At 44.9% G+C, this 23,805-nt stretch overlaps 1 protein-coding gene across 7 annotated transcripts in view; it reads left to right on the top strand.

Moving 5' to 3' along the window:
* LOC146811566 (telomerase protein component 1-like) overlaps positions 1-23,805 on the top strand; it is a 1,575,504-nt gene that overhangs the window by 123,624 nt on the left and 1,428,075 nt on the right. For 4 of the 7 annotated variants that reach the window (XR_014966741.1, XM_085618539.1, XM_085618542.1 and 1 more), the window contains exon 7: positions 10,299-10,391. The exons of the other annotated variants lie outside the window; for them this stretch is intronic. Coding sequence is in view for 3 of the 4 variants with exons in the window: in XM_085618539.1 (XP_085474665.1) it covers positions 10,299-10,391 (93 nt within the window). In the remaining variant the exon portion in view is untranslated. The remainder of the gene's footprint in view (positions 1-10,298; positions 10,392-23,805) is intronic. 7 annotated transcript variants of the gene reach the window in all.

The raw sequence follows: 23,805 nt of genomic DNA, 5'->3' as shown, positions 1-23,805 counted from the left end.
GGTCGTTCCATGTCTTGGGTGCAATGTAGGAGAATGAGCGACATCCAACCTGTATCTCATCTTCCATATGAGGTGCAGGAATGTAATATCCATAGTCAGCTTAACAAGTCACTCCTCGCTTTTAGGCTTTTACTGCGCTAATACCTTACATTCTTTGAATGCTTTTTACTTTGCATTGATTTTTTTTGATTTTTTTTTTTAATTGCCTGATAAAACTGAATTGTTAATCATTTTTGCTTACTCTGCACTTAGTAACGTTACGGGCTCTGCTCTGCCACAGTTTCCCTGCCTGCACTGATCTTTAGCTTTCATCACATTAGCCAGTGAGTTCTCCGGTCTGCGACGTCACGCCGTTTCAGTAGAGAAAACAACTTTCAGACGACCCTAACCGCCATTTTGCAGTGCAGTTGGCAGTCAAGTCTTTTACATTGAAGGCTTCGAAAGAGGCGCCCTGGAGCGGAGGCGCATTGCTTAAAGGGTTACTCCTCGCTTTTAATGAGCTAATATCTCAAATACTCTGAATGCTTTTACTTTGTTTTTAAAATTTGTTTGAATTATCTGCTAAAACTGAATTGTTTAAATCATTTTTGCTTACTTTGCACACCTCTGCACTTAGCCACTTTACAAGCTACAGTTTCCCTGCCCGCACTGATCTTTAGCTTTAAGCACAATACGCACTGAATTGCCTGGTCCTCCCCGGCTCACGCGGTTTGAGCGGAGTGAACAACTTTCAGACAACCGACTGCCATTTTGCATTTGTGTGGGCAGTCCAATCTTTTACATCAGGGGCTACAAAAGAGGCGTGCTGGCATGGACTCGCTGCTGGCTCACCAAAGGCAAGCCCATCTGTGCCCGTCCGCGACCAAACTTGACCAAGGTCCAGAAACCCTGCATCAATAAGCACAAGTATTCTTGTGTACTGTGCCATACAATTACAGGCTCTAAAGGGATCCACCAAAGTGGACTGCTTCCATACTATTGAACTAGCTTAAGTTAAACTAGAATGTAGTAGCTGAGCCTTCTTTCGCCCATGCAATCCCACCCCGAGACCACCAGCAGCACAATGACTATGTAGCACATGTTTATGATTTATTGCAGATCAATGTCTGGCCACAAGTTAGAACTCTTTACCTTCCTAGAGGAAGAAAAACCAGACTTGTTATTCCTGACAGAAACCTGGTTGCATGCGGAGTCGGGACACATCATCACACAAACTCTGCCCTTACGCTTTTATATATGTCGGATGGACCGGCCAGATAGGAAGGGTTAGGGATTTCCATCATTATAAAGGAAGAATTTAAATGCCTACAGGAACCACTACAACTCCCAGAATGTTAAAGCATGGCATTTTCCATTTCAATGACCCCGCATTCACTTTCTCGGGTGTCCTCCTTTACCGCCCCCCCTGGTCAGTGTGGCCACTTTATTCAGTCCCTCCCGGAGGCACCCGCCAGCTGGGCAAATGAAAAGCCTAACTTATCCATTCTGGGAGATTTTAACTTACACTAGGAAGATCCTATTAGGCTTGTTAGCCTCTGAACTTTTGCAAGATCTCTCGGCAATCCAAATGTCACAAAACGTATGTGGTCCCACACACACAAAGGCCACTTTCGCAACCACATTTTTACTACTGACCTCCAATTTAACATCCTAGTCCTGCTTCCTGTAGTATGGTCAGATCACTTTTATGATCTCCAGGACCCTGAACGCTCCAAGTCGCAGTACACTTCCCAGACCAATTACCCAGAGTGATTGTAGTTGGTCAAAATTAAATGGTGAGGAATGGAAGCTTGCCCTCAACGCAACAAGACCAAACCTTAGCTTGGACCCTCAAGTGGGGAACAACAGCATCACTCAGTGGATCACTGGACCTAATTAGCCCCACCAGAACCCTCACTCTACATACTAAAAACAAATCTGCCCTGTGCCTTACTCCACACCACCTTACACCAAAAAAATACCAATTAAGCTGAAATGAATTGGAGGAAAGACTATGGGGACTCAAGTAAACTACACTCAATCCATTCAATCAAGAATCCCTGAGGAGATACCACTCTGAAATTAAAATTGCCCAAGCAGCATACTACGCAAGTAAAATCAATGGTGCTACCTACTCCCCAGATAAGCGTTTCAAATTGTAAAATCTCTGTTGGAGCCCCCTCTCAGATAGCCCCTCCTTTGAACTGACACATACTAGTTGTAATGAACTATTGCAATTGCTTTCTAAAAAAAAAATGAATTACATTTATTTAGCATTACCCAAGTCCAATAAAGGCTCAGGCCCCAGTCTAATTCATGGGAAGCAGGGAATGGAGGAAAGCATTCTCGCAGACTTCCACCACCTAAGTCCAGACAGGTTTGCAACCCTATTTAGTAAAGTTAAATCAGGACCCCCGTTCGACCTGGCTCCGCCTCACAGTCTCACCAAAGAGGCTGAATCTGTTTTCCCTTGTATGCCAGAATTGGTCCATCTCTCCCTTGCAAAGGGAAGATTTCCCCCCAGCATGAAAACATGCCATGGTAAAGCCCTTTTGAAGAAACCCAATCTAGACCCCCTTTGTCTAGGAAACTATAGGCACATATCACTCCTTGCTGGTCTGAGTGAAGCACTGGAAAAACACATCAGCCAGTAGTTATCAGACTTCCTAGAAGTTAAGGAATCTAAAATGCTGCTTAACCGAGGAGGTACAGTTGCCATCATCCCACTCGACCTTAATGCAGCTTTTGATATGGTGATCCACGATGTCCTCATCGAAAGGACCAACAGTGCTAGGATTACAGGACCTGCACTAAAGTGACTCATCTTTCTGAAAGACAGAACTTTTCAGGTCTTTGATAAGTATTGCTCATCAGCTATCTTTCCCCTGAAGTGTGGAGTACCACAGTGCTCATCACTGAGCCCTACACTCTTCAATCTATATTTATGCACCCTTTTGCTGATGTTGTATTGTCACACTGCATATCCATCGTATCATATGCCGATGATACCCAACTGGTGTTTTCTCTTACCCGAGAATTGAGGATCAAGTCCCCTCTTTGGGACCCTGTCTGGAGGAAGCAGCAAGTTGGATGACCAAGGTCTGCCTCAGACTAAATGGGGAGAAGACGGAGCTCATGATTCTAGGTAATAACATCAACCCCCGTCTGAGGGTAGGCTGGCTGGATTGTCTGGGCACTACCCCAGCCCCTAAGACGGTTATTAAAAGTCTGGTTAAAGTATGGTTGGACAAGTATGGTTGGACATATCTCTGGCAATGAAAGCTCGGACAGCTAAACTCTCAGCAGCTGCTCTGCCATTCTTAGACTGATCCCTAAAATCCTACATCTGCTTCCATCCTTCTCCAGAAGGCTTGTGGTCCAGGCACGAATTCTCTCCCTCCTGGACTACGGGAACTTGCTATAGTTAGGATCACAAAAAGCCATAACCAAGAAACTCTAAGTGGTGCAGCACGCCGCAGGCCAAATCCTGCTCAACAACCCCAGACACAATTCGCCCTGAAAGGCTCTGGCCATCCTCCACTGGCTACCGGTCGAGCAGAGGGTTAAATTCAAATCCCTATGCATAGCACATAGGGCATGTCTAACCAAAGGCCCTTCCATCCTTCAACCTCTTGATTTCACCATATACACAGAGTAGAACTCTTCGATCCAATACTGCTGCATTGATCACTTCCCAACTATACGAGGAGCAGGAAGTAGAGGGCACTCTTTCGGCTACAGTGTGGCCAGGCTACGAAACTCACTTCCTCACACTTTGCGGCTCGTGGACAAAAAACTGCTGTTCTGTAAATCTCTAAAAACTTGGCTGTTCGACAACTAAAACCACCTTAAAACTCTTGAGTGTAGAGATGCAGTCTGTTTGCGTTGCAAGCACTGGGATGCCCCATGGTAACCATGCACTCTATAAATGGGAATAGAATAGAATAGCTGGTATCCACAAGAGAGCCTGAAAGATCTTTTTTGTGGCTACAGACGTTTTTGAGGCACCTCAATGGGGAGCTGAGCGGAAAAGAGTTACACTTTCTCCAAACTGACCATGACTTCACGTCTAACTAAAGTTATCCTGCAGCTTCCCATTTCCTATCTGCCAGATCCCTCTGTCCTGTCAGGATTGCATTACAGTATTGTTGCATAGTTGCTATAGATCTTTATAAGACTGACTGCGCTCCAAAGTGCTTTAGTGGGCATGTATCCTGCTTCTTTGTAGGTTGCACGTGATGGAGGGATTCAAAGCCTGGCCTGTGTGGGAAGTTGCCTAATGGCCAAATTGTTGCTCTTGTCATATGTTGCTGTGCTTGTGTGTAGTGGAGCGAACAGGCATGCAGAAAACGTGTGGGCTGTGAGTGTGGATTGTGTGGGGAGCTATTTTATATGTTGTATGAAGAGCACTGGCTTACCATTCTCTTGTTCTTGCTATTGTATATCTGTGTGTGTTAATGGAGTGGAATGAAGTTGAGTGAGCGATAGATGCACCTATGATCTTGTCTAGGTCGGGTGTTTTGGTTCTGCCCCTTGTGTGGGCACGATCTTCGGGCATCTATTGTCCATATCTTTCTTGTGTGGGAGATTGCTTCTGGCTTTTCTTCAGTGTAGTCTTTCTTCATTCTTTTGTGAAAGAGCCAGGTCTGAACAGTCTTCCAGAGTTCCAAATGCCCTTCTTGCCTTTGTTTGGAGGGAATTTATAATGTTGCTGCCTCTCCTAAGAAGGACATTGTGAAGTGAAGTGAAGTGTTATTTGTAAAGCGCACGAATGCCGTGGCGTCTTGGCGCTGGGTGTGGGACGTGACGTTCCTCCAGGTGAGTTCGTTAGTTTTTACCGAACAGCCAGGTTTTCAGGTCCTTCCTGAAAACTAGACGGTTCGGTTGACATCGCAGAGGACATGGCATTTGGTTCCATAATTTTGCTGCACAGTAAGATAGGGTTCGACCTCCCCATCTGACCTTCCGCGTTTTTGGAATACAAACAAGACCTTCTGTAGATGATCTGAGTGTTCTTGCGGGAAGATATCGTGTGAAGAGTTTCCCTACTTCTCTAGATATACCTCCATAGAGAGCCTTGTGTACTAGACATAGGGCTTTAAAGTTAGCCCTATGTCGAACCGGGAGCCAGTGTAAGGTTTTAATGGCCTCTGAGGTGGGGCGGCCCTTAGGTATATTCATAAGTAACCTAGCTGCCGCATTTTGCAATGATTGGAGCTTCCTCTCTTGTGCCTTGCCAATTCCCACAAAAAGGGCATTACAGTAGTCTAGTTTTGATAGAAAGAGTGAAACTACAATTGTCTTTTGAAACTCTGTTGTTATAAAAGGGAACATTTTCCTTAGCGTTTTTAGAAGGAGGAAACAGGAAGAGGTTAGCTTATTAATATGGGCGGATAGGTTTAGCTGATTGTCCAAGGTGACCCCCAGGTTCTTTACCTTTAAAGCGGGGGTAGGGCAGAGTCCCGCCTCCTTTGGCCACCAGCTAGTATTCCATACCGATGGACCTTTACCAAATTCGAGGACCTCGGTTTTGTCAGTGTTAATTTTTAGGAAATTTGAGCTCATCCAATGCATAATGTCAACTAGACATGCATGAAAACCAGTAGCTACAACATCAAAGGGCTCTCTAACTGAGATGGTAAGCTGAGAGTCATCAGCATACATAATTAGTGAGAATCCATGTTTTCTGACCAATTTGGCCAATGGGGCGACATAAATATTGAAGAGAGTCGGGGAGATTGCAGACCCCTGTGGAACCCCACAGGGGAGTTGAAACATTTCAGACCGCACATTCTCCCAGTGTATGTTTTGTTGTCTGGTATCCATAAAAGAGGTAAGTAGATTAAGTGCAGTGCCCTCAATCCCTATCTCTTTAAGCCGTTGCGCCAACACCGTATGGTTTACGGTGTCGAACGCCGCCGACAGATCTAGTAAAACCAGAATAGCTTTATTGCCCCTGTCTACCGTCCTCCGAATCTCCTCAGTTGCCAACACCAATGCTGTCTCTGTCGAGTGACTAGGCCTGAAACTGTGTTGGATACAGTCCAGCAGGGAGTTATCTTCTAGGTATAAGACCAGCTCCTTGTTAATGGCCTTTTCCAGGATCTTCGCAGGTAGAGGCAGTCGGGAGATTGGCCGGTAATTTTTCGGTTCATGTGGATCGGCAGTAGGTTTTTTCAGGATTGGGCTTATACAGGCAGTTTTCCATGCTTTTGGATATTTGCCATTTCCCAGAACTTGATTTAAAAGGGGAGTAAGGTGTGCGCTAATGACCTCTGAAACTAGATGAAAAACAGTTGGAGGACATGGATCGTTAGGGGAACCAGATTTAGTGGATGTCAGGAGGTTGTTAACCTCATCAACACTAAGTGGCGTAAAACGATCCAGTCTACTATTTGTTGCTCGGCTGTTTATGTTCAGAGAATTGCAAACAGGCCTGTTTTTAGCTAGATTCGAGAGATCATCATATATTACTTGCAATTTATTTTGAAAAAAGTCAGCCATTGTGTTACACAATGCTTGATCTGGAATAAAATTGCCTGCATGTTGGGGGGTGGCCTGAGTATGTACAGTTTTAAACAGTTCCTTTGAGGAATGGGTGGCCTTTCTTATTTTATCCATAAAGAAGGTCTTTTTCGCTTTTACAATTGCCTGTTTATATTCCTCCAGGCATTTATTGTATAATGCCTTGTGCTCAGGGCTGTAATCAGTTCGCCACACTCGTTCTGCCCATCTGCATTTCATTTTTATTGTTTTTATTTCTATAGTGTACCAAGGTGCTGAGGGCATAGTTCTTTTACAAGTTTTATTCACTTCAGGGGCCAATTTATCTACAGCTGTTGTAATCCAGTCGTCAAAACGACTGGCTGCTACATTATTATCATCGCTAAGAGTAAAGGGATTTGAACTTAGGGCCTGTTCCAGAGTATCCTTTCCTATCCTATTCCATTGTCGTGTTAGTAGGGATCGAGCTAGAAAGGACTGGGGCATCGAAAATTGATTGTTCGTTACCTCAAAAATAACAGCCCTATGGTCTGTCCAGGGCAATGGCAGTGTTTTAATGAGTTTTATAGCAGGGTGGTTTGTGAAAATCCCATCCAGAGTATGGCCGGCCAGATGTGTGGGTTCCAACACTATTTGGGACATTCCACCAGTATGTGCCTTTTTGTAGAATAGGACAGTCCGCAAAGGTACCCACTCTAGTAAGGTGTCTTATTGTACAAGTATCTTTGAAGTTTTACTTGAATTTAGGTTTGAAACATTCTGTAGGAAGCCTAGCGAGTAAAGCAGAGTGCCTTGTAGCAGGAGACTGTGGTCATTGGTAGTCAGTGAAGTGCTTGGAGGACTATACGCATTAATTTGTGTACGAGTTGGCTTACTGCTGCATTTTTAAATCTTTGATGTCTTTGGAGTAGAAAGAAGAGTAACACCAGGTAAAGTTCTTTTGCTTAGTCGCTGCTTGGTGGTAGGGAAGGACACCTCTGATTAAGGTGTTACACGGTTAGTGAACTGCTTTAACTTTCTGGATTTGTGGGCCTAACAAAGTGTCCCATTTCTTCAATTCATTAAATCTGTGTAGCACAATTTCAACTTTGTCTATGAAACATTGGGAAATGCCTTCTCCATTGAATGCTTGATGTAAACTAAGGCTTATCTATAAGACAATTTTAATGACTTCCTAAGGAGTGCTGCGATCCATCCTTGAATCTAGGCTAAGTGTGAACTTGGATGCAATAAGGTTTGTTGCATTGTCTCCGTGTTCATGTAGCTATCTAAAGGAATAAAATAGTGCAGCCCACTATGAAGAGGATACATTCATATCACTGTGCGGGAGTGCAGATGTCCTTTTTAGGTCGAGGGACCATCCAGTCTGCCGAAGGCAGAACCGGAAGTCCGGAGATCTTATATGATTCTGAGAGTGGCTCTTTAGCCCGCCTCTCTTTTTGGCTCTCCTCCATTGGCTGGCTTCCTAAACGGAGGCCAGCCATTGGAGGAGAGAGCCGTCCCTCCAAATAGGCTCAGTCTTTTTCAGATTTGGGGGCGTGTTCCGTGCTCTTCTTTCCACTTTTTAGCCGCGCCCTTTTTTAGGCGTGTTTTTCTCTCCTCCAGCCAATGGCAAGAGGAGAGAAAAAGAAACACGCCCCCGAATCCGAAAACGCCACTGCGTTTCTCCGAGGCATTTCTGCTTCGCCTCGGAGAAAGGCGGTGGTGTGCTTGTATCTATGTTGTTCTACCTCACTGCCCACCTCTTCTACCCGCGTCCCTATCGCTTGCTGTTGTCCTCTTTCTGGACTCCGGTTTTCTCACTTTTCCGGGATGGGTTTTTGCCCTCTTGGTCCCTTTCCCGGGGGAGACCCTGCCCTTGCTACTTTGTTAAAGGCACGGAAAGAAAGAGCATCTCCCAACAATGCCCTGCACGTCTAGTAGCTGGCCCTGGTGCACTGAACCAGTCTGCTCATGCCCAGAGCTCCGATGGGGGAGCATGTGCTGCACACCCCTACACCAGAGTTTCTCATCTCCCCCATCCCTAACATGTACGTGCAGTCCCTGGTGTCACTTGAGTGATGACATTCTGGGCATCGGGTCCTGCGTCTAAGATTTTACGCTCTCTGCGTGCGGAAGTTGGAAGTCACGTGATTTGGTGTGAGAGGTGACCCTATGCTTCTGGGTGTATGTATGCACATCACAGATATTGCAGAGAAATACAATGTATAACCCACATTTGGCAATGCTTGTATCTTTAGTCATGCCAGTCGGATAGTGGTGTGCCGAGCTGATCAAACTACATCTGATGCAAAAGTCTGTATCCCTGGCTGTCTGTGGTTGATTTGAGTGTGTTTATTTTGGGTTCTTTTTATTTGGCTGTACTTCTGGATGTGTGTGTGTGATATTTAACCTCTAGGCCTTTGTCCATTGTGGCTGTTTCTTATGTAGGTGCGTACTTGCACACGGACATGGCTCTTTGCTGGAAGAGGCTCCCTCACTTATAAGCGGTGAAAGCCTTGACTTCCGTGTAAGTGACAGGATCGCGAGGGGCCTGTGTGTTTGGGCCGCTTGTCCACTTCGAGAGAGGGTGCCGAAGAAGCAGCCTGCGAAGGAGGGTGGTGCCCACTAATTGCCGAGCCCCGTCCCCCCCCCCCCCCCCCCCCGCATCAGACATCTCCTTAACCTAGCTCGAGCCAAACGCACCCAGAGTGGGGATTGGCCTCGCAGAGCAAAGGACTGCTGATGCGGAACCGGGACAAAAGGCAGCTCTAGTCAAAGTCTAAAAACATTCAAGCAGCACCGTCTGAGCACTCCGCACCGCACTGCGCTTGTATCAATCCATGCAAAGCGTCTTGTGCTGTCAATCGAGTGCCAAGCGCAACCACTCCAAGCCAGACACCCCTCTTGTTGTTATTGTTTAGGTCGAAGGACCGTCCGGTCTACGGAGGCCAGCCATTGGACGAGAGAGCCGTCCCTCCAAATAGGCTCACTACTTCACAACACCACTCTGCTTACATCTCACTACCTCACAACATCCCTCTCCCTCACTACATCACTGTTTCACTACCTCACTCTCTCTCACTACATAACTCTCTCTACCTCACTACTCCACTCTATCTCACTACCTCACTATCTCACAACTTCTCTCTCTCAAAACATCACTACCTCACTCTCTAGTTCACAACCTCACAACTTCACTCTCTCTCACTCACTACCTCAATCACTCTCTATCTCACTACCTCACTCTTTCTATCTCACTAACTCACTTTCACTCTCTTTCACTACCTCTCTCTCTATCTCACTACATCACAACATCACTCTATGCTTTTATATCACTACCTCACAACATCCCTCTCCCTCACTACCTCACTCTTTCACTACCTCTCTCTCTCTATCTCACTACCTCACTCTCTATCTACCTCACTCTCTATCTCACTACCTCACTCTCTATCTACCTCACTCTCTATCTCATTACCTCACTCTCTATCTCACTACCTCACTCTCTCTCTGCTAATGCAATAGGTATCACATATGCAAAAAAAAGCTAATGCCAATAGAAATGACAATGCCATTTATTTAGGGATACAAAAATGATAAAAAAATAATGAGCAATACCAATAGCTCTACCTATAATATTGCCGAGACCATTGCATTGTAAATGCTTGTTTGAACTGCACCACGATTCTTAAGTCTCAATTGTCCTGTGCCCCTCATAATTAGGGGCACGGTTACCGCCACCATTCGAGTTGAGAAGCCAGGCATAGGATTACTTTAGACGTGACCATTTTGTTCCCAGCAGTATCATTACCAGTTTCACTTTTTGATATTTTCAGGCCGTTAAGCTTGTACTCGATGCCAAATCCACAAGACTTTCTGGAACCCTTTCAGATTGGCTTCCTGATAAATTAAGGACTCAGATCGATACGGTAAGCTTAGCGTTACCCTCCACCCATTAGTATTGTGGATGTCATCCTACATTGGTAGGACAACTTTCTTGGGTGTAAGAATGGTTAGAACCAAATTTGAAAGGGATTTAATATTTGATTGTAGGCTTTATGACTTTGGGGTTTTACCCTTCTCACTTTCTCCACCTGTATTTGTTTAGTCTAGTTTATAAAATATGCAGAGAACCACCTATGCAGAAATTAAATGTACAGAGCTGCAAACGCTTCAAATGAGTGAGAAACTAACAGCATATTGGAAGTTGAGAAGGTCATTTCATAGATCTGAAGTATTATGTCAAACTATATTCTAAGCCCAGATAAACTCTCCACTACTGTCAGAAATGATTAAAATAAAATGCACTGATATTCAAGGACCTTTTATTGAGTGGAAAAGAGTCAGTAGATCATTAGGATTTTTTTAAGGTGTCAAAAATGCTGAAAAGCATCCCAGTAACATTACCAGCTTTATTGTGAATTCCTGACCTGTTTTATAAGATCTGGCTCTGCCAAGATTGAGCGAGTTCCTCCTTTTTCAGTGCAGGAATGATTCTGTGAGATGCTGTAAATTCGTTTTGGTGATGTTTCAAACTAAACAATAAAAAATTGGTATGTTCCTGGTTGGGAGTAAGAAGACAGCCACAGTTGGGCTGCAGCAGGCTCCTCCTGTCATCACCATCTACTAAACATGCTGCACTAGTGGTAGCTTTGACCCTGATCAAAGCAGGGTGCACAAGGCTATATCAAATAGGAAACACTGTGTAAAGTAATCCGTTTCTGTCCATGAGAAAGTTATAAAGGGGTCTGCCTCTGTTCTTTAATCTTGTCAAAATGCCTTATTTCCATTAAATCCAGGCTTGTCTTAGAGAGGCATTTTTCTAACCCTTCCTAAAACCAAGGACTTTTGGCTATAGGTGGAGGGTGGTCTAATAGACCTTTGACAGTCACAGGTCCTACTGGCCTCCTTCTTGTGAAAGGCCATGAGCATTCATGTTATGCTCATCCTTTCACAAGTACATTGTCATGTCACATCCTCCGTGGAACGCAAACCACTTCCCGAGTATGCTGTTAGTCGCCCCCACTACTTTGAAACTTTTTAATGGACTATGATCAGAGCTATGTTTTTTGTTGTTGTTGAGTTTTATAGAGCTCAAACTCGACCCAAAGATATCATGTCACAGAGCACTTCACATGAGCACCAGTATTGTTACAGATGGACACATTCATTTTTGGTATGCGCGGGGAAATTAAGTGATTTGCGCTGAATCACAGGATGTTGAACGTCCCTGCCGAGACTTGAACTTGGTTCCCCAACTTCGAGGTCGACCCTCTAGCCGTAAGACTACATCCTCTCCCCATGTTATCTGTAGCATTTAAACAATTGCTGAAAAAACACTTGTCGGTGGTTTGTGTGACCATTTTAGGTCGAGCCTGGGCAGCGCATGCATTGGTGCTAGGCATGCTTTAGTGGAGTATGGCTTTGAAGCCCCGCCCACTCTCAGCCCATATTTTTAACTGGCTTGGATCATTGTCCTTCCTAAACGCTGGCTTCCGAGTCGTTATTAGGCTTGTTAGTCCCTCCTTGGTACCGCCTTGTCTGCATTTGTTACCTCCCATAACGACTAGCCCTTTTACTGGTGTTACATGGTCTGCTTTATAAGACGGTGAGCACTATTTTATTTAATGCTCTTCATCTATTCCACCCACTACCTCGCAGCACACCTCCCGCTTTTAGTTGAATTTTCAACAAAGGCAGTCTACTTTATCTATAGCCTCAAAAATATTTTACATTTATTTATAATTTCGCGGCGCAGTCAGCATTTAGCGGCCATACTTATTTTATTTATATATTTATTTATATATTTTTTTAATAGCACCCATGCGGTGCTTTCAAATTCATAGAGGCCACGCCCCTTTACACTAGCCGCATCTAAAGAAAGGGTTCGTCTGACATTAAAGTGAAAGCGCGGCATAGGCACTTTACCCCCTCAAAAAACATCTGTCAACTTGACAAACAGATGCTTATTTTTGTCAAAGCCTTTCTTTAGACGCGGCTTGTTTAAAGAACGGAGCGCGGCCTTCATCACTTGGATGATCCAGTTCTGTTACTTTTAAGCAGTATGGCATTCCTTTACTGCCATCAAGCCCTCCCTGAAAATATATGGGCACATTCTCCAGATATTCCCTGGAGAGGATGATCCATGTTTTATTAACGGGATACTGTCTGGAGAAGCAGCTAATGATTTACAGGCCAATGTGGTAATTTTAATCAAAAACAGTTGAAAATCAGAGTGAGGCTACTACTGAACCAGAAGTTTAATAGTTTTTAAGCTAGGCTTAGAGTACTCTGTATTAAGTGGCCGGAGTTTAGGCATGTATAAGCCTTTCTATACCACCCTTCTAAGTTTTCTGAGAAGGTAGGTGTGTGACTTGGCCCCCTCTGCTGGGTCAGCCACAATCTTTCTGCCTTCACCCCTCCTGTTTTCTGAACTCCTTTTTGTTGGTTGTTAGCGCTCTGTTGGGCCGCAAGCCAAGACTCAACCTGTGGCACTGCCCGCTTCATCATTGCGGGTCGTGCTGTAGCCTGCGACGCACCCAGCAGCGCCTCCTTCTCAGGCGTGTCGTGGTGCTGCACGGCTGCCCGCTGTTTTAGCATCGCGGTTACACTCTGCTACGCTTGTGTCTAGTCGAGCATGCCACAGCACCACACGTCGGCCCGTTAATGCTCATTAATACACAGTAGGAATACCGCAGCTTCAATTTTGGAGCCTCTGCTTCCAGTACTTCTGTGGGGCATATTTCCAGTCACCTTTTGTTTTGCACATTTCCAGTCACCTTTTGTTTTGCACATTTCAGTGCGGCTTCTAGTACATTCTCCCGGTGACATCTTGTTAATTCTTCTTCCCATCAGTCCTCAGTCCTGTTTCCCAGAGGGCCTTGGGAAGGTTCTTTATTTTGCCCTTTCCAAGATGGTGACCTTTCTTAGTCCTTACGTTTCCCTTTCTCTATCCAAGATGACGACTGCTTAATCCCTGTTACATCACTTCCTGCCTACGGGTATTTAAGGGGCTGAATCCTTCATTGCCTTGTGTTGCAACACTCCTTGCTCCTGCTGGTGTGTCCTCGCTCCTCTTGGTGACCTTTGATCCTGCTTGGCGTATTTTTTCTTCCTGTTGGCGCACTTTTGTTTCCAGTTGGTGCTTCGTGTTCCAGTTTGGATTCCTTTAAACCTTCCACTCCTATTTGGAATTCTTGCCTTCTATTCTCCTTGCTGATGTTTACTCTTATTTGTGGTTTCTTCCTTCCTTTCTGTTCCTGGAGTCTCCGCCTTCAACTGAGGTTTTTCCCTATGGGGTTTTTCCTCTTGGGACTCCTTTTGGAAGGCACAGTCTGCTCTGACTTTTCATTGTCGGCATCACCGTGGCTACCAGAAAGAGTCACCCTTACTTCGGAGGGACCAGAACCCTCAAGAACCAAAGTCGAGAATCTCTCCAGCATGCCAGAACTGGTAAGAACATTACAAGTGGTGATAGACTCTGTGTACTTTACCACTGCTAACCAGTGCTAAAGCGCTTTGCTCTCCCCCTAAAACAATCTACAATTGGCTTACACCTGATTGGTGCTTTTAATTTATTTGTAAGTCCCTAAGTCTCTCTTATATGGAGTATCGGGTACCCAGGGCCTGTAAATTAAAGGCTGCTAGTGGACAGCAGCACCCATTGTGCCACCCACTAATGGTAGTCTTTTAAAACATGTCTCAGGTCTGCCATTGTAGCCTATGTGCAGTTTTGTACTGCCAATTCAACCTAGCAAAATAAACCTTTTGCCATGCCTAAACTTTCCTTTTTAACCCACATAAGCCGTCTCTAAAGTAGGCCCTAAATCGCCCATGGGGCAGGATGCATTGTGTTTAAAAGGTAGGACATGTGTTGTTAAGTTTTACATGTCCTGGTAGTGAAAACTCCCAAATTAGATTTTCACTACTGTAAGGGCCACCTCTTTCATAGGATAACATTGGGATACCTTATTACTTTTAATAAGTATAATATTTTTATTGGGAACAGGTAGAAATGTCATGTTTGAACTCAAGTGAATTTTAATGGAAAATCCTCGTTAATGGTAAAGTTGGATTTTAGATAAACATTTTGAAGATGCCGCTTTCAGAAAGTTTAATGCTAAAAAAAGGTGATGGAATTCCCTCCTAGTTTACTTGATTTAAACAACACTTTGGTATGCCCTAAGGTAGAATTTGCGCGTAGACTTGATGTGTGTTCTGCCCCGAAACACAACAGTTTGTCAAGAAAAGACCAATGCATAATTTCAAACCAGATTCAAGCTGCACTGCTGTGCTGAAATTGCAAGATATAAACTCGCAGTAATACACAAGTTCAACCAAGTAATCTATATTTCATCCAAGTTTATTCCATTATCCTCGCGATGTGCACTTTCACAGTCAAACAGTAGAATTCCAAACTTTAAATGCACGAGAAATGCCCATCCAGCTGTCTTTCATAGGCACACGCAATGTGCTGTTCATCTAGGGTAATTATGCTGGACAATGGAATAAACTTGGATGAAGTATGGATTACCTGGTTGAATTGTGTATTACTGCAAGTTTAGATCTTGTAATTTCTGCATCGCAGTGCAGCTTGAATCTAGTGTGAAACTACGCATTGGTCTTTTCTTTTAGAAAGTTGGCATTTTCCTGCCCTATTCTTTTGGAGGCCTTTTAGGAGTTTCCAGCTGTTTGGCCTTGTAACTGCTACCCATCAGGAATGTGTATTGGACCCACACAGTGAACAGTAGAACCTGGGCGCTGCTCGGTTGGGAGGGCCGGAGCTGTTACTGCCCCACTTACATTTCAAAGGGCTGCCTCCAGCACACTCGTAAAATAACTTGACACAAGCCTTTTGCCCCCCTGGGCCTTTTAGAGTCTGCTTAGGGGAATAAAGGAGAAGGAAGGAACTTTCCAGAACCAGATGTCAGGATGGACTAGAAGTTTCTTCCACTTTAAAGGTTGGTACCAGGTATAAATATTGGACTTCCCGAGCCACTCATCAATTCACTCCTGGACCTGCGGAGGACCCCCAGAAGGACTGCCTTGTACTTCAGAGGAATGCCCTGCTGCTTGAAGTCTGCCTTGTACTTCAGAGGATTTACCTGCTGCCACCAGAGGACTTCCCTACTGCTTGAAGCCTGACTTGTACCTTCAAAGTACTGCCCTGCCGCTTGAAGCCTGTCTTGCTCCTTGATCCCAGGACTACCAGAGAGACTTCTGAACTGCAGGTGCACAACAAGCTCTAGAGGGCCACCTGCAAATTCCCAGCTGACCTGCTTCAACATACCCTGCTTGGACCTGCCTGAGCTCTGCTGGAGTGAGTTCCTGATCCCCAAGATGTGCCTCCCCAGGTCCTGGACCCTTGGTTGGCATAAGTTGTATTCCTCCTGTGAAATCCTGATGTTTTGAACCCTGTGCTCCAGACTTCGAGAATATATATTTTTCAGGAGGACTAACCTGGTCTCTGTATCCGGTCCGCACTCCATCCTGGTTGGCCTAAAGCTGTGACTTTATCCCGGTCTAGCATGTCCACATACCCATAGTTAGCACGTTTTGCTTCTTGGTGCTATGTTTACTTAAACCTTTATAATTGCATATCCCCGGTTATACTGAATGGATTTTTGTTGTTTTGGTCTCATTTTATTTCATTTTTCTCTATTTTCCAAATTGATATGGGATGTTTTCTTGTGTTGGGTTTTCACTTTATTACGGTTTGTGTGCTGCATAAATACTTTACACAATGCCTCTAAATTAAGCTTGACTGCTTTTGGTGCCAAGCTACTGTAGGGATAAGCACAGGTTAATTAAGTGACTTTTGTGGTTCACCCTGACGAGGGTTGTGGTTGTAACTTGAGTGAGGTTTACACTCCCCTCAACCAATATCCCAACTTCTTACAGTAGGCAGACATTGGATAATATACATATTTATATCTTACCTGCTGGTGGTCGGCAGTAGGTAGTTCTAGTTAGGATCTAGTTTCCATAGTCCATGCGTTTTTTGTTTTGCTATAAACTTTTGCACTGTTTGACAAATCTTAACAAAATTTTCAAAACAAGTTTGCCACTCACATCAGCTGCTATCTTGAAAGTTTTGGGGTGATTGATCAAGGGTTGGTGGGAGTATGGTGGGAGGGGCAAAAAGCGTTTTACCCGTGCAATTTCCCATAAGGATTGTAGACACAACTACAACCCGAACCGCTGAACGGAATTACACCAAATTTTATAGAAAGCTAGCTCTTGTCCAGAAAGAGCCCTGTTTCTAATTTGATGTAAATCCGTTCAGTAGTTTTGGAGTCATTAAGGAAAAAATAAATGTAAATGTTTAGGGATTTGGAGGGTCCACGGATCCAACAGATCTCCAAATGAGGTATGATTGGCAGCCAACACTTCAACCTGGAAGTATTACCAACCACCTTGGGACTCGGACATGACCGGATCCTTAAAAAAAAGGTGAAAAAAGGTGGGCAGGGTAGGAATACCCTGACCCCCTAGGCCTCGTGGTAGAGTCCCACAGGGACACCACCGGCTAAAAACCTATTTTTTTATTTTGAACTTTGCCATAAAACTGAGGAGGATCCACGGATCCTGGCCAACCTGAAAAAAAGTAAGCATGGTTGCCCGCAAGTGCTATTCTTTGCCCTCTGGGTGGGCCTGGTCCCAGGGAGAAATGATGTTTTATATTAAAGGTGAGGGGGGCACATGCGGCTCTGCTCCCCATCCCGATTTTGGCCCCGGGGAACTCATCCCCCAGGGCGAGGTGGATTTCATAAACTGGGAGGGAAGCAGAGTGCCATTTCTCCCCCCCCCCCAGGCTGAATTCGTCCCCAGGGACCGCATCCCTGGGGCCTGGCCTGTTTTTAAAACTGGGAAGCGGGCCATGCCACCCTACTTTCCTGGCCACGTTTGACCCTGGGAACCCCATCCCTCGGGGCCTGGTTGTGAATAGGAAATGGAGGAGGACTGCATGGCCCAGCTCCCTGAGCCATTAATGCCCCAGGGGACCCCTTCCCCCAGGGCTGGGCTCCTGCTATGACCCTTTCCCCGGTTTGCTCACGCTTGGCTGCAGCAATTCTAAAGCTCCCACCAAGCGAGAGCAAACACTAATTCCGGTCCCAGTGGGCGGGAGCATGGAAAATGCTCTTGCCCGCTGGGAGCGTACTTTTAATCGGTTTCCCTGCCCACTGAAAATACCTGCTTTGAACATACTAAAAGAAGATCTTGGCTGAACCTTATCTGCATAGTAGGAGTATCGGAATAGGCAGAAGACTCGAGCATAGAACTATTTGTACAGAATTGGATCACTACATTATTGAAGCCAAAAGACCTTTCTAAATGTTTCACTGTGAAATGGGCTCAACGAGCGCTGGGTCTAACGCTCAAACTGGGGCACCATCCAGAGCCATCAATGCAAGAATGTTTAACTTCTGAAACAGTGAAGCTATGTTGCAGGCAGCAAGGTGGCACAGGACTGTCCAGTACAAAAACGTCTGTGTCCTGAATTTACACTAGCAATGCAGAGAAGCTTTAATTGATATCAAGCAAGCCCCCAGAGAAAAGAATATACAATACATGATGCTATTTCCAGCCCATCTGAGAATTATATCTGAAGACAAAATATGACGATTCATCAATCCTGAGGAAGCATTAGACTAGATAGAGGGAGGGCAGGCAGAACCGGCAGCAGATTCGGGCTTGGAGGCTATGCAAAAAACCTTGGAGGAATAGCAGTGGGTGTGGTGAACATTTTTAGGTCAGGCATGGGTCCCCAAACAGGACTCTGAGGCAGACTGCAAAACTGTCAAAGAAATGCAAATTACAGGGTGAAGAGACAGAATATTGAGTACAAAATATCGAGTTGCACAAATATTGAGTCATTAATATCATGGGTCAGAAATATCGACCGCGAGAATATCGTGGTCAAGAATATTGACTTAAAGTAAGTAATATCGATTTTTTTATAAATAGCAAAGTGTTTAATATAGTTTCAAAAATAGTTAAAAAATATAATTTTTTCAATGTATTTTACAATCTATTTTATATGTATGTGATGTGTAATTTTTTTGTATAAGAATTTTGTATTTTTAATATGTGTTAAATTTGTAGTAGTTAATTTATTTTTGATTTTAATTTTGAGCTTTTAGTTCCATAGCGGGTTTTGGGTTTATAGGGGAGTAGGGTGGGAAGCAATTTGTTTATAATAGATTTCTTAATTTTTTTTATTTGAATTTTACGATTCTAGTTCCGTAGCGGGTTGTGGGTTTATAGGGGAATAGGGTGGGAAGTAATTTAATTATTTTGAATTTATTGATTAATTTTTATATATTAATAGTTGTTTAATTGAGATGTTAGTGTTAAATGTGTAAAGTAATTAATTAATTAATAATTAGTTTTAATTTATTAATTGGTAATTATGGTAATTGTGTAATTTTAGGTGTGTGTTGTGGTGATTATAGGAGTAAAAGATGGGGAGTAATTTATGTTTGCTATATAGTTAATGTTAATTATTTGATATTTATTTTAGGTATTTAATTGCTTTTAAAGGGGTAAAGGGTGGGTATTGAATACATTTTAATTATTTAATTATTAGTTAATAGTAATTGTTTTATTATTTCATAGTTTAATTTAGGTGGGTCTTGTGAAAATTATATTAAAGTGTGTGTAGTCAATTAATGTTTTTTTATTAATATTTTTTCATTGATTAAGTATGTTAATTATGTAAATTTAATTAAAAATGTTGAAGTGTCTTGTTGGTGTGGTGTTACAGTGTAGGAAATAAAATAAATATATTTATGTTTTAAATAATTCTTTTGTTTGTAAATATTTTCTAATTAATTTATTTTTTTGTAAATGTATTTTAGTATTTATAGTATTTGTAGGTTTTTGGGATATATAATTAATATAAGGTGTTCTTTTTGTGTTTAACATATTTTTTTTAATATTGTATAATTTTTAACATTTAAAAAAAAAATTATATATATATGTATTTTTGCCCCTCCGCTATCCAACACTTTCCCTATTGTTGCATTCACTGGAGTTGGAATATGTAATGTTTACCCCTTCGCTATCCAGCACTTTCCCTACTGTTGCACTCACCACCGGAGTGGGAATAGTAATTTTCACCTCTCCTCTATCCTGCACTTTCCCTACTGTTGCACTCACTGGAGTTGGAATAGTAGATTTAATTATTTTCCTATCCAACACTTTTGCTACTGTTGCACTGATTGTATTGGGCAATTTCATAGTTTGATGTTTTAATTTATTCTAGAATTTAAAAAAAATATCTGTATCTCCAGTAGGTAGTTATAGTTAGGACCTAGTTTCCATAGGAAAAGCTTTTTTTGATTTGCCATTATTTTTGGCGCCGGTTGACGAGTTTCAAAATGAATGGGGCGCTCCAGTCAGCTTCTGTCTTGAAAGTTTTGGGGTGATTTGCCAAGCAGGGGTTGTGAAAAAAGTGGGGTCCCAAAATGCGTTTTCTCCATGTTAATATCCATAGGAAACTTTAGACAAAGCTACAGCCCAAACTGCTTAATGGAAATTACACCAAATTTGGCAAAAAGGTGGCACTTGGTTCAGAAAGCATTCTTTTTTTAAATGGTGTAAATCCGTTCAGTAGTTCCTGAAATATTCATGTTTAAAAATATTTATATGTCAGGTGCCCGTGGTGGATCTGCGAACCCTCCTGAGAACAAGCTTGATTCTGATTGCCTGCCAACACTTCAAATCAGGAAGTGTTGGCAGCCATCTTTTGACTCGATTGAACTGAGTCACAAGCAAAAAGGTAGGAAAATGATTTAAAAAAGAAAAGGGGGCAGGGTAGAAACACCCTGACCCCCTAGGCCTGCTCAGGGGCTCCCACAGGGACCCTCTGGGCCAAAAAAAGCATTTTTAAAATATATTTTTGGTGGAATTCATGCTGGGTGCGCAAATCCGGACGAAAAAAAAAAAACGAGGCGCGGCCTTCCGTGCTTCGTTTTAATAAGCCCCTGGGTGGGCCAAGTCCCTGGGGGCAATGTAGAATTATCCGGTGGAGGCCCGTGGGGGGCCCTGCAGCCCCGGGCACGCCACCTCCCCGGGTTTTGTTGTTAATGTGTGGGGGGCACACGCCCCCACCCAGAGCCCCAGGGCCCACCACTGCCCCGGGGCTTTTCATAAAAAAGGTGTGGGAGGGCTCCTGCCCCCTCCTGGAGCCCTCCATGGCCCTCTGGACTGCCATCCCCCAAGGCCGGCTCCAGCAATCGACATGCACAAATGCAGATGCGCACAGAATCAGTCCAAAAAGAGTAAAGTAGGTAGTACCACAGATAGTAGTCAGAGTGAGTCAATCAGATATTTATTTTCTTTTATTTTCTTCTTGTTCTCAAATATCCAAATACAAAAGAAACACACTGGCAGCCGACACGTGTTTCCTCCAGCAGAACTTTTTCAAGGCTAAGATCCAATGGTATATGCACCTGGCACCACTGTAGAACAGTGTACTGGACGTACAGAAGGACATGCAAAGTCTGATCATCTGAGGAAGCCCAGATCAGTTATACAAAGCTTCGTCCTCTAGGTACTCAATGGTTCCCAAGTAAAAACGCGCAGTATCTAAGGGGTCGATTAAGATGGCGGGTGGACAAAGTCCACCTGCCATCGCATTGGCAAAAGTGGCTGCCCGCCATAGGTGCAGCGGTCCGGCTATACAAATTAGGATGCGCCCACCACACTGGCGGGCGCATCCCGTATTTTTACATTGCGGCGGGCGGTGCTGCAAGCAGCACCCGCCGCAATGCAAAAATACATGTTGTGCATTTGAATGTACAACGTGACAGGCACTGTGCGGTGCCTGCCACCTTGTACATAAAAATGCAGGGGGGTACCACGTGCAGCCCCCCCAGCCCGAAGGAATTCTCTGCCTGTCTTTTTGCGGCGGGATCTCTGCCAAAAAAGACAGGCATCGTAATGCCCATGGCGGAGCCTGCACGGCACCGCTGACATTGCCCCATTGTACAGTGTCCCGCAAGGCGGGCGGAAAAGGACCGCCTTGCGGGCCTACGGCGGACGGTCTTTCCGTCCGCCGCGGTACCATTCCCATTCCCACCGCCATCCTAATCAGGTTGATGGCGGGCGGATCACCACCGCCGGGCTGGCGGTCCTGACCACCGGCGGTGATCTGACCGCCATCGTAATCGTCCCCTAAGTCCTATGAATCGTGATTTGTGTGCCCCGCCTTTATTTCTGCGAGTATCCTGTACCTGTGTGTAAACCTCACCGCCTGAAGATTCCAAATCCCAGTTGTATGTGAGAGCTTGCACCAAATTTAAATCCGTATTTGGAGAAAGCGCAAACCAGTAAACGTCCTGTCAGTTCCTAAGTATATCCCCACAGGAGCGTGATGTTAATCTTGAGGCATTATGGCAGAGAAATAGGCCATTCCAAAGCCCTGATAAGCTAGGTCTGGTAAGTCAGAAGACGAACCGGCCGTATCCCGACAGTTTAAGGAAAGGAAAGGCTCCAGCAATGTGCCGGATTACCCACCCCGGGACATTGCAGGTGGCAATGACAGGGCGGGAGTCATTGCAAACTTGTGCTTCGCTTCATGGAAGCGAGAGCAGGAAACCTGCTCTTGCTTCCATGAAGCGAAGCAAATTGAATTTGGACTAGGGGAGCTGCATGTTTGTAGATCCCCTTGTCTACAAGCAATCCCAGCTCCCGCAGGAGGCGGAAAGCTGGCTGGGACCGTGGGTTCATTGGGGCCCCCTGTGGTCCTCAACGTGCGGCCAGGCACCGGGGGTTGGGGTCCCCGGGACAAAAAGTGGCCAAGGTAATGGGGGCCCGTGGCCCCCTCCGTAATAAATAAAAAAAGATGGTAAAGTGACAAAGCCCCGGGGGATGGGGTCCCCGAGGCTGAAAAAAGGCCTCCCCCTCCTTTAAATGTATTTTTTTGTTTTAAACAAGTGGCCATGCCCCGGGGGATTGTGTCCCCAGGGCTGAAATCGGCCTCGGGAGGGGGGCCACGCGGCCCCATTCCAGTTTTTTTTTAATTATTTAAATGAAAAACTGGGTCCGGCCCTGGAGGGTTGGGGTGCCCAGGGCCCAAATACTATTAAGGGAAGGGGCCAAACAGCCCCCCCTAAAAAAAAAAATTAAAAAAGAGAAACCGGCATCTTGTTGGAGGCCCCGCCCCCTCCCTGTATAACTCTACAAACATGCCTCCTGGCACGTTCTGGGTTGGGGGATTAAGTCCCCTTGAATCCTAAGGGTCCTTAGGGGCCAACTAGCCCACCAGGTACCTCCAGTAAGCCTCATACAGTGGGATGCCTGAGAAGTGGTCGGAGGCCACGCCCCTTTTTACAGCACTCTGCAAACGCGCCTCTTGGCGCACTGCTGGTGGGGCGATGAGGTCCTCTTTTGTCCTGAGGACCTCAGGACTAAAGTGGACTTCATCCACCGAGCAGCAGTGCGCCAAGAGGCGCATTTGCAAAGTAGTGTAAAAAGGGCCATGGCCTCGGACCACCTCTCAGCAATCCAGCTGTGTGATGCTTACTAGAGGTAACAGGATGGCTAGTTGGCCCCCAGGGACCCTCAGTAAGCAAGGGGGCTTCATCCCCCAACCAAGAGCGCACCAGGAGGCGCGTTTGCAGAGTGGTGGAGAAAGGGGGCGTGGCCTGTGTCCACCTCTCCGCAATCTCAGTATCTGGGGCTTACTTTAGGCATCAGGTAGGCTAGTTGGCCCCTAAGGACCCCCAGCAGCGAGGGGGACTTTAATCCCATCCGAAAGGGGGCGTGGCCTGCTATGAGAACATAATAGGAGGGGTATTTGGCCCCCAAAGATGTCCTTGGGGGCCAACTACCCCTCCTGTTACCTCCAGTAAGTCCCACACAGTGGGATTGCTAAGAGGTCTTCGGAGGCCACGCCCCCTTTCTCTACCACTCTTCAAACGCACCTCCTAGCACACTACGGTTTGGGGGATAAAGTCCAATTACTCCTGAGGGACTTTAGGGGCCAAGAAGCCCTCATGGTACCTCCTGTAAGTCCTAAGCAGTGGAATTCCTGAGCGCTGGTCGGAGGGCCAGCACTCTTTCGTCACCACTCTGCAAACAGGACTACTAGTTAAAAAAACATTTGCAATGTAATAGGTTTTGTATTTCCGAGAGTTAGAGCTATTGGCGTTGTAAATGTAAACGTTTTTTACTAATGTTTTTGGAGTGGAGTGGATGTACGTTGTGTGTAGTGGAATTATGTGGTAAGTTGTGCAGTGAAATTATGTGGATAGAAAGTATGGTATTTAGTGTATAGGAAATATGTAGAGTGGGATTGTGTTGTAGAGAGTAATTATGTGGCATGGTGGTCTGTGT

Source organism: Triturus cristatus, chromosome 7 (genome assembly GCF_964204655.1).
Source record: "Triturus cristatus chromosome 7, aTriCri1.1, whole genome shotgun sequence".
In the NCBI taxonomy this organism is placed as follows: domain Eukaryota; kingdom Metazoa; phylum Chordata; class Amphibia; order Caudata; family Salamandridae; genus Triturus; species Triturus cristatus.
Note: the sequence above shows the minus strand (reverse complement) of the source record. Positions and strands in the feature narration are given on the sequence as shown.